The 11,147-nt window shown below is 40.0% G+C and overlaps 1 protein-coding gene across 1 annotated transcript in view; it reads left to right on the top strand.

Annotated features, from left to right (window-relative positions):
- Positions 1-333: 333 nt before the first annotated feature.
- The window catches only part of LOC140949965 (PC3-like endoprotease variant B), a 15,858-nt gene continuing 5,044 nt past the window's right edge, over positions 334-11,147 (top strand). Inside the window, exons 1-11 of the mRNA XM_073399121.1 lie at positions 334-656; positions 2,398-2,502; positions 3,609-3,698; positions 4,366-4,512; positions 4,970-5,043; positions 5,969-6,057; positions 6,906-7,078; positions 7,300-7,521; positions 8,704-8,804; positions 9,525-9,746; positions 10,559-10,943. Of these exons, the coding sequence (XP_073255222.1) occupies positions 363-656; positions 2,398-2,502; positions 3,609-3,698; positions 4,366-4,512; positions 4,970-5,043; positions 5,969-6,057; positions 6,906-7,078; positions 7,300-7,521; positions 8,704-8,804; positions 9,525-9,746; positions 10,559-10,943 (1,902 nt within the window). The 5' untranslated portion in view covers positions 334-362. The remainder of the gene's footprint in view (positions 657-2,397; positions 2,503-3,608; positions 3,699-4,365; positions 4,513-4,969; positions 5,044-5,968; positions 6,058-6,905; positions 7,079-7,299; positions 7,522-8,703; positions 8,805-9,524; positions 9,747-10,558; positions 10,944-11,147) is intronic.

Below are 11,147 nucleotides of genomic sequence, written 5' to 3'. Positions count from 1 at the left end.
ATTCTAGCTTTCGGTTCTCTTAACTGTTCTTTTATCCCTACCAAGTTTCATTAAATTTCTTCTTGGCTTGACCAGTTAGAACTTTCAACGTTAAGGGCATTTTTTATGCAGATTTAGTTTCTATTTTTTTTAGTTCTCCGTAACAAACATATTCTGTGTGATATACCTTGCGAATGTATCAACACGCATGGCTAACTAAACAAGACGAAGTTTAGCGAAGCGTTTGCAGCAAGACAACCCACAACCTGCCACCACCATGATTTATTATGTGCATCAGACTGGTTAAGTAGATGGCCAATCCAATAATTTTTCAACAAAATTAGCTTCATTTTCTATAACTATTTCCCTAAAAAAACTATAAAATGAAACCATTGCGATGGCGAGCTTACATCACGTTGCTCTTTCTCCTCTCTGAAACTGCCATTCTCCTTGGAAAACCCGCTAGGAAATCACGAAAACGTGGAAAGAGGACGCTAGAATCGACGCCAAAGCTTACAAGAAGAGAATGGGAACAACTCCATAAGTTCGAAGATGCACTCAAAAGCGAATCTGGAGAGCTAATGTTCACAAATTCCTGGGCGGTCAAACTCGACCCAGCGGAGATTAAGGTAGCGGATAGAATTGCTGAGAAACATGGATTTATAAACTATGGTCAGGTAGGAAACGTTTACTCTTTATGTTATTGTGCGGGTGTTCTGGCCGGCTGATATTGAAACGTCAATAATTACATCTGGTGGTAGATGCATTGAGTAAGTGCAACTTTTTATTGTTTCACCGAACGTTTTCTTTCTGGGAAGAATTAAAGAGAAATAAGTGCTCCGTGATGTTAACTAGGCTGATAGATGATCCCGGCGTTTCTTGACTCATAAGCGATCTTACATCGTTACGCAAAATGCGCCATGCCACTAACAACAGATACCTGACTGTTATTACTAGCTACCAGTGATCTTAATTTTTTGGAGATTTGCCTCTTTGATTCTCTCTTCTGTTTAACTTATACACTTGTTCATTTCATGCACGTGGAGAGATTTTTCATACTTTCTTGTTCAGCTTTATCATTCAATATCAGCGTAAGACTCAACTCTTTCCTCTGAGACTTTTGTAGATACACCTTCTTTAAACAGTTGTTTAAAACATAAAGGTAAACACGATTCTTTTATGAGGTTGTTTTTATTACTTTCATTGGAATTAACAAACCGGTTAGTTGGAACTTCAATGATTGTTTATATTAATCACAAGTGGTATTTTACCACAAGTGGTATTTAAAAACAAATTAAGCATGGACATGATACGTTACGTTCGATTTATCAGCAGTTGGCTTTGATAGTAAGGCCAAGAAACTTGACTAAATAAAGTAACTGAATGTACATCATATATACTCGCTAACAGTTAAGTATGTTATCAGGACATTCAAAGGAGAAAATGGAACCGATTGATCAGATGTAAAATGTTCCATATGTCAGAAGCCAAAGCTCTTGGAATTCTGACCACACCCCCGTTTATGAAATGAGTAAAGCGGAACAGTATTTTGATAAAGAACAACACTGTACGGTCGGTCTTGTCAGTCTGTTCGGGCGCTGATATTCCGATCCAACACTTGCATTGAAGTTCCACTTCATTTGCCTGTTCCTTGTCAAATTCAAGATTTTAAGGGATGATTAGTTTGTGGGCGGTTCTGTTCTTGCTATTTTCTTGGAGCGTACAAATGTTTCTTCTTTGAAAAGCGTTTCACCATTTTTCCAGCTCGGACCAACACTCTGGGTCTTAAAATAGCAGAGGAGAAAGTGCTGCCTTTGTAAAAACATCTGCAAACGATTAGACTTTCCACAGTCTTCTAGGATAAGAACGATAAACGTAGGCCCCGTCTCACAACCCCTGTAGATATAAATTCTGTGGGACGTGAAAGAACCCACACTCTGTTCGTAAAGAGCGGGGGGCGTTGTCCCCGGTATGGTGGTCTATCTCTCGTGGAGGAAGGGACTGTTACGGGCCCGCAGTAATTGGCGTCTCGCGCTGTTGCAGTCACCCTGTAGGGAACTGGCCAACCTAAGTAAACAGCTGAGCCAACCAGCTCCCAGTTGGCTTGCCGGTCCAATTGGTTAAAGTGCTGCACCGGTAAGGAAGAGGTGGTCATGGTTCGGGTCTCAGTACGCCTTTATTTTTTTTTTCAGGTTTTCTTTTCTCAATTGCAAAAAATGCTTATTTAACTATGATGATCGTCTCTGCATTCATTTCTTCACTCCGCAGTTGAAATACATAAAACTGTTATATTCATCATTCCAGTTCTAGAGTAAGAGTAGTCGATTGTAATCACAAACAGTGGTATTGTTTTAATACAGACCGACGAGGAGTTGAGGTCTTGTGCAATGATATTTTGACCATTTTGTTTGTACTCAGGTTGGATCACTAAAAGGTTATTATCACTTTAAACATGAAGGCAAAGGATTGCGGCACAAGCGCCATCTACACGAAAAGACCAGATTGTTGCTATCTGAAGATGAAGTAAGATAAACCTCCATTTATTTTAAGCTACGGATTGATGGTCATTAAAAATAATAAGAAAGCTTTGCTGAGCTTCGGAGCACCTCTCCAGGATCTTATTGCAAGAATTAAGTCAGCACATCAGCTGATCGATCAATCAAAACAACCAGCTGGTCCAAGATCCTAAGCTAAAATGTGTCACATGTATAATTTTATAACAATTGACAGTTTTTAGAAACAATACTCGATATGAAATATCTCAACTTAGGACGCATTCGAAAAAAAGGAGCCAAGAGCTGGATGGCTTCAAAAGCTCTGCACTTATAACTGATTCCAACAAAATAGTCGTCAGAGTTAGTCCCTGTCAGTACTGAGGTTATGATTTTGCAGATTGGAAAAGCACGTAGGCCTCGTAACAAGTTTATGTGGAGAAATTATGTTTCTCGTGGTAGGGTCACCCTCCCAGCCAAGTAAACTTTAGCAAGCGTTTATATCAGAACAAAGTTGACTCCTTTGCCAGAGCCAACAGCGCTCGCGCATGCTCTAATTGTCTCAAACAGTCTTCGCGTAATTCTGTCACCTTGACCGAGTTGACCCGGTTGGGCAAGCCAAAGTGTTTATATGGAAAAAAGTTAGCCCGGCTAGGAGGGTGACCCTACCATCACGAAAGGGTGACCCGACTAGTCGAGCCAACATTTTGTTTCTCAAGTGAACGGTTCGTTATGTTTTGTAATGAGGAAATGAATGAAACGTTGGCTCGCCCAGGGTAACTCGAGTAGGTGGGTGTTCCCTCTACCCTCGACTAACGGAGCCTTAATGAACCATCGGTAAAAGAAAACTATCCTCAGACTCATATACAATAAAAATTATTCATTCACTTAAAAGGCTTTCCCAACTGATGAATACGTGTTCTTAGTGTAGTTTAAGGAATTTTGGAACAGCGCATTTAAGTGTTTGATAAAAAGGTAATGGTGAAGTTAACAAATACGGAGGAGTGTTACCTGTGGCCTAGACGGTATTCTCGCAAGAGAATTTCTGATGTATCAGAGACTACTGAGAACAAGCTAAGTAATAATTATAAGCTGGTGCTAATATAAAATGCAAGTTTTGTTTGTTGTTAACTGCAGGTTGTATGGGCTGAACATCAACATGTTTTAGAAAGAACAAGAAAGGATGGTATACCTACGGATCCAAAATTTAATGACCAGTGGTATCTTGTAAGTCTATTTTACTTTAGTAAGTAACCAGGCTAGGTTTATTGGGCATTTTATTCACCCCTGCACAACTGAAAGTTTTAATGAACTTAGGATGAGGTACCTCTTTTTAAGGTTTATGTGGCCTTTAGAGCTACCCTCTTTGGGCTCCAAGAACGTCCTTCTTTGATGTTTGTAAAATTCGCCGTTTGGTGAATTTTGCAGTTTGCGCAATGAAGTCGACATATTTAAACTTTAAAAGGCCAAACTACACACCTTTTCATATCAAAGTTCGGAAGCTTTTTTTTAATAATTTGGTCTGTTGAAAAATCTTCTTTCCGCTCTCTGCTTCCTACGTAAGTGAACATAAACTTTAGGAAAAGAGTAAAACGTGCTTCAGTCCTAACTGCAAGACATACAGTAACTGTTATCAAGTAACAAGCTGTTGATCCCACATTTTCTTAGGCTCAATTCCCGCTGCTCTCTCGGGTTCTCGCGGGACAAGGCTGCGGGATCATTTCCCGAACAGCCTAACGTTTTCAAGGCAGTTTGAAAAAGGAAACCAACTTTCTTAGTTTTGTTTCTTTTCTAGCTTAATTACAAAAGCGAACTTGGTTGATTGGTTCTTCATTAAATGCATCCATCGCCATTAATGTAGAAGTGATCGAATGTACTCTACCTTTCTTCACAGTTAAATCAAGGCCAGTCCACAGGTCCAGCTGGCGTCGACCTCGATGTGATGCCAGTTTGGCGACAGGGAATCACGGGAAGAGGGGTAGTCGTTAGTATTCTTGATGACGGAGTGGATCACACGCATCCAGATCTTAGAGATAACTTTGTAAGTTCACTTCATTAACTATGATTAGTTATCGGCCGATAAATGTCCGGTCTGCGGTGTTTTACATGTGATGAAACAACATGTCTTGTGTGCCCTATATCACTTGAAATTACGACAAAGACGTTCAACATATATACTTTTAATTTCTTTTGCAGTTAATCTGTTTTTCAAGGTGATAAGGAAACAAGCAATTGTTCTTAACCCCCCACCCCGGGTCTTAAACATTCTTCTCTCACTAATTGTTAGCTCTTTTGGCTACCACTATTGGCATTATCACTGAAACTGCGAAACATAATGAAAAGTGATTGGCCACATTAAAAAAAAAAGAATTAAATACTAACTTTAATTTCTTTGCCAGTTGAATGTCGGAGATTCTTTTTTTTCTTTTTTTTTTTTTAAATAGAACGAATTACAAATGTTTGGACTCAGTTGATATTTTGTTTTTGTTTTTCGTAAGGATCAAAAAGCGAGTTATGATTTTAACGATATGGATGCTGATCCAAAGCCAAGAGACAGTGATCCTGATAACTGGTTTGTCATTCACTTATTTATGGATTTTTCTTTGCTAGTTTCCGGGCCTTTAACCTCAGAGATTGGGACTGGGCTATTTCTGAGGAAAACGCTTTAAAACCGAGCCTAATATACATGTACGTGTTGACTTGAGACTCAATAATCTTTTGACCACTTAGCAAGTGAATTACTTGGATACTCTGTCCAAATTTTGTTGGTTGCTATCAAGACATTTCGACGTCGGTGAAATAAACAATTCGGCCGTTGGTTGAAAGCCAGATGAAAAATTCTATCTTGTGCATGACATCTCATATGTCAACTTGTATTTCGGTTCAGCAATATGTTCATCAGTGTGTAAAGCTGTATCGTATAGCCTATACAAAATCAGTCCCAGCTTCGTATTTTCTAGCGCAAAACTGTTGAATGCTCTGTTAACAACGTGAAAGGTTAAAAAAAAACCGGAAGTATTCACTGAAAGATAACACATCGTGCGAAATGGAAATGCTAACATTTCGCTAATTTTTAGAGTTAATTAGTTGATTTCCAAAACGATTCCAGGAGCTTTGCATATCTTCGTGTACAGTCCATCTTTTTTCTTGAATCGGCGTCTAGCCCTCATACATTCAGTTATAACACTAAATTGAGTGCTGCGTACCTACTTTTTGTGAGCAAAAAACAAAGTATATGCAAAAGCTTCCATGACATTCCTGAGACCCTGTCAGGGTAAATCTCAGCAAGCGACATGGCCTTGTAACATTGAACAGCAGAAATGGTGACAAACGACACAAAGTGACAGAGAAAAGCGCAAATAGTAAAATACCAACAGCGACATGGCTTCCTCCTCATTATACGCGAAACGACAGGCTTTGAAATTCAGACTAGTAAGGACATACGTAACCCCACTAAAAGGGCCTCATTTCTTAAACTCTTTTTATCTATTTTCTAGCCATGGTACGAGGTGCGCTGGAGAAGTGGCAGCAGTTGCCAACAATAGCATCTGCGGTGTAGGAGTGGCTTATGATGCCAATATAGGAGGTATGGGAATACCATAATAATGTCAATATAAGAAGTAGGAATTCTTTTCAATCTGGAATGAAGCTTTTAGATTCAGGAAACAAAAAACAGGGGCACCCAACGAGGATATAGTTCAAAACCACTTAACATAGCATTGTCGAACGTATTTTAGTATTTAAATGGTAGATATAGGCATATTTTTTTCCACTAAAAACTTTTCATCTGTTCGGATTTCCTAGCTGAAAGTCTAGTGATCCGAAAATTATAGGGATCAAAACTTACCTTTTCGAAAATTTCAGCCAGGAAAAGGCTCCCGAAAATTCTAGGTGGCCTTTTTTAGAGTAAATATCCGTTTAAAATGGGTAATTATACCATTTTGTAGATGTTCGAAAATCCTAGGAGAGGCGGGCAAGCAAGAAATTTCACAACAAATGTTCCGAAAATTCTAGTTCTCAAATCGTCTTCCGAACAGATATTTTCCCGAAAATTGCCGTTGGGTGCCCCTGAAAAAAGAACCGAAAGTTGACAGTAGTAGAAACCGCCCAGGTGGTGATCAAGAAAATTTGGCAGGGATGGCACAAAGGAATTTTCCTGTTACTAGCTAGCCCTTCCAATACTTCGATCCCAGTTCCCTACACCTTCAAAACTTATTAAGCAGCAGTCTGAGGACGCCCCTTTTCACGGGCATGTGAAACTAAAGCCTATGAAAGGCGTCTACCATGGCAGGCTACTTGAGTACGAGATATTGCAAAACGTTTTCGTTACGCAGTTACCAGACTATCACCAACTTCGTCAAAGGAAACGATTCAAAGAAAACAGATTGATAGGAAGTAACGCAACTCCAGAACGTTTTTTTATCCCTAATGTAGGAGTGAGAATGTTAGATGGTCAAGCGACTGATGTATTGGAAGGGAGTTCACTAAGCTTTCAATCCGAGTATATTGATATCTACAGCAATTGCTGGGGTCCTAAAGATGACGGGAAGACGTTCGGAAAACCAGGAAAACTTGCACAAGAAGCGCTTATGCAGGGCGCTCTTAAGGTAAATTTGCTTGAAAGACACAGACACGTTTGGTGTGTTGTTTATTTAAGTAAGTTTGAAAGTATTTCACAAAGTAAATCTTCCAAGGTTTTGGAATATTACATCACTCAACTTTTTCCGATATATTACAGTTCAGTTGTTAGTAAGAGTCCTTTGTTTATTCCAAGCGCTGCCTGAAGCATTTAAATCATTTTGCCCTTGCTTTATCTAAACATTCACAGGGTCGCGGAGGTAAAGGTAACATTTATGTGTGGGCGACTGGCAATGGAGGACTAACAGATGACGACTGTAACTGTGATGGATACACTACCAGTATATACACCATATCAGTGGGCTGCATAGGCGACCATGGCCTGTCAGCTTATTACACCGAGCTATGCTCGTCCACTCTAGGAGTTACATTTAATGGAGGGTCACACCGGGAGAAAGAAGAAAACAAAATGGTAATATAATTTAAAACCTTTAACTGATCATTAAAATGATTAAAATGGCAAATGGTTCAGTAGTCGTCACCCTGCGAGCAGAGCTTGATCCAGGAGAAGAAAAGAAGCCTCTACCTGAACGGCGTTAAGCCTTTGAATTCCGGGGCCGAAGGCCAAACTTCTCGACCAGTCAATCTTGTTTCCTCTCTTGTTCATTAGCTTTCATTAATAAACTGATGGTCATAACTGAGCCTGTCTTACCAAGCACACGGCGATTAGGCCTGTTTTCGAAACTGTATCGTAGCAACGTGTAGGCTTGCTCAACAAAGAATTTACTTGATTCATGCTAAGCGAAAGAAAGCTTCCTTCTCTGCTGCTAGGATAGTTGGTCGTATGCTATTTTCGTTTTCATTCCATAGAAGAACCTGCCAGAGAACCGCGATTTCTCCAATGTACGTTGGTAGCCCTTCTTAATTGAACGAGGGACCAGCAAAGGTTACCTTTGTTGAGAGCTGGTATAACTTGATTTTTTTCTCTTTTGGGAAAAAAATGTTTGTGAAAAATTGTTTTGTCCCTTAACACGAGAACGAGACTCAAAGCGCCGAAGGGAAAAAATGTCACCCGCTTGGAAATGAGGTTGCTTACTCGACAAGAGGAGCTTTTTAAAAACATGTTGAAAGTTATTTTGTTTTCAATAAAATAAATAATATAAATAAACAAATAAAAGTATAAACCGTGGATGAGGTCTGTGTTATTGCAGATATTTTCTGGACGGACCTGTAGAGAAAGGGTGAAAATTTCACGTGACGTCGTGCACGTCCCCCATGTTGGACTCCCAAAGCACCTCATAGAGTGTTTTCACTCACGTGGCCAACATCTATCCAAATTTATTGCAACAAAAGAAAGCGTTTACATAAGAAAAGAGTTCAATTTCTATGGGATTTGTTTGGAAAACCAACATGGCGGCCATTTCATTGTTTTGGGAACACCAAGATGGCCGCCGTGACGTCATGTGAAAACGCTCTTTTGGTGTCCCAAAACAATAACACAGCGGCCATGTTGATGTTCCGAACCAGCCCTGTGGGAATTGAACTCTTTTCTTATGTAAACGATTCCATTTGTTGTAGCAACTCAATTTGCAAAGCTGTTAGCGACGTGAGTGAAAACGCTTTTTATGTAATGTGTGACGCTGTGTTTTTCTAGGTGACCACGGATCTGCATCATAAGTGCACCGAGGAGTTCAAAGGAACATCGTCTGCTGCCCCACTGGCGGCTGGAATGTTCGCTCTAGTTCTTCAAGCCAAGTGAGTTGATATTTCGTAGCCCAATGACCTTTTATCTTCCATATAATTTTTCCATATGATGAGAGACAAGAAACGGTGTTCACTTGTCTTATCTAGTTTTCTGCAAATAAAAAGGAAAACAAAAGACCAAAATCTCTACCTGCGCAGCATACCTCTGATAAATCCTGATTGCTCGATGTTTTTTTTTTTTGGATTGTCCAAATACGCTTAAAAAGCTGACTAGGAACCAAACACACTTACTGAACTCTTGTCTAAGTATTTTAATAGAATAAGCTCACAATTAGTCATTTTCTAAACGAGCAAGAGACTGGGTACGAATGCCGAACTTCGTTTCGATTCTATTGGGCCAAAAGTTGGACACGGAAAAATAAGCGTTATTGTAAAAAAAGGGAAATCAATTGTGGGCTTTTAAAAATCGCTCAAACAAGAGAGCGATGCCGGATTAGAGGAACGCCATAGCTTTCCCTCAAACCTTACAAAGCTCTTTACAGATTTTCAAAAAAGTGCTTTGTCTTTTTCCGTACATTGTCTTTACTATTGTCCACCAAGACACAGCCCGTTCTTTAACTGTATGACATTCGCTGCGCTATTGAAAACCCTGTTGAAACACAGTAAACAGTTTTGACTTGCAAAAAATGATCATTTTTATTGTTACAAACATTATATTTTGGGCATAAACCGCCTCATCATTACTTTGTTGTTGTTATTTCGCTTTTTTAGCCCTAACCTTACATGGCGGGATGTCCAGCACCTTGTGGTAGAAACCGCTCAAGTAACAAGTCCCGTGGATGAAGGATGGATGAAGAACGGAGCCGGTTATCATTTTAATCACAAGTTTGGTTTTGGGAGACTTGATGCCTCAGCAATGGTAAAAAGAGCAAAGACTTGGAAAAATGTGGCTCCACAAAGGACCTGCCACGGACCCTCCAGTCAAACGCAACAGTAAGTCATATACAATAATCCGCAATGCAGCCTTCAGTTTTTCGTTAATAGTACTTTAACCGTTTCGTTCGTTTGCTACCCAGGGGGAACCCAACGAAGCTTTATACGGGGAGGTTCCACCCCGAGGTCCAACCCCTTACCGTTTTATATACCATTTTGACTGAAAAGATACCCTTTTCGTATAGCATCCACTGACAACAAATGGTACCACTTTCACAGACCTACAAGTAGTTCAAAACATTGTATCCCTTTAAATTCTGTAAATTCACCGTCCTTTTAATAGGAATAAATCACTAAATCGGGAAGTCTTCATGTCTCTTTTACATCCATAAAATGCATTAAGTGTTAGCCCTCTTGGTCCATTCAGAGACTGGAATGACAGATTTCCCAACTCTTTCATATACTCCTTTTACGAAATCCTTATTCTTTCATTTAACAGAAGCCTGAAAAAGGTATCCCTTTCGCCCGGAACCTCCCCCTGGAGGTCGTTATAGGGAGTAGCTCCCTTGGGCTTTTGCTCTAGCTTATAAAGTTGAGAAATGATTATCCTCTGTCGTGATAGCCCGGCAATCTCGTTAGGTTACCAGTTTACTGCACTGTTTTTCCGGGCGCAGTTAATATCTGGTAATTATCTGCACTTCTTAACTGAAGCAAAAAGAAGTATCGGGTGTAAATAAAAGATAAACCTACAGCATAAGTGGCATGGCGAGAACTCTTGTTATTCTAACATTTTGAATCTGTAAGAATTGCTTAATTTTTTATTGTACTGCTAACTCGTGCATATTCTGCTGACTAAAAGGCGTCTTTTTCAGGGAAATCCCCGCTGGCGGAACCCTATCAATCACTATTGATACCATTGCATGCGATGGAACTGACAAGGAAATCACCAAGGTAGAGCACGTGACCTTAACAGTTAGCTTCCAACATCGGCGTCGTGGTGACGTCAGTGTAGACTTGTTTTCTCCGAGTGGGACTAGAAACGAGATGCTTTCTACCCGGCGTTATGACGATTCAAAGAATGGGCTTCATGATTGGACATTCATGACCGTGCATAACTGGGGAGAGAATCCCAAGGGGGTGTGGGTGATGAATGTTACGGATAACATTGCTACGTTGAACAAAGGGGTGGATGTGAATGGATACCTTCAGCATGACACAAGTAAACAGGAAGCAGATGTAGAGGACTTGGAAGAGGAGGTCAGTTTCTTGGTTCTTGATAATAGCTTTACATGAGCTTACACTTATAACAGTTCTGGCTTTCGATGGCATCTGTTTAAGAATGTGATTCGCCATTTTAGAAAGAGATGGAAACTGTACCGAGTTATCGTTTGCAAAGACCTCTGGGATTTGGAAGAGGAGTTCTTTCACGGGAGCATATGAATATTTAATTGACCAGCAACA

Source organism: Porites lutea, chromosome 1 (genome assembly GCF_958299795.1).
Source record: "Porites lutea chromosome 1, jaPorLute2.1, whole genome shotgun sequence".
NCBI classification, from domain to species: domain Eukaryota; kingdom Metazoa; phylum Cnidaria; class Anthozoa; order Scleractinia; family Poritidae; genus Porites; species Porites lutea.
This window is presented reverse-complemented; position numbering and strand designations above follow the sequence as displayed.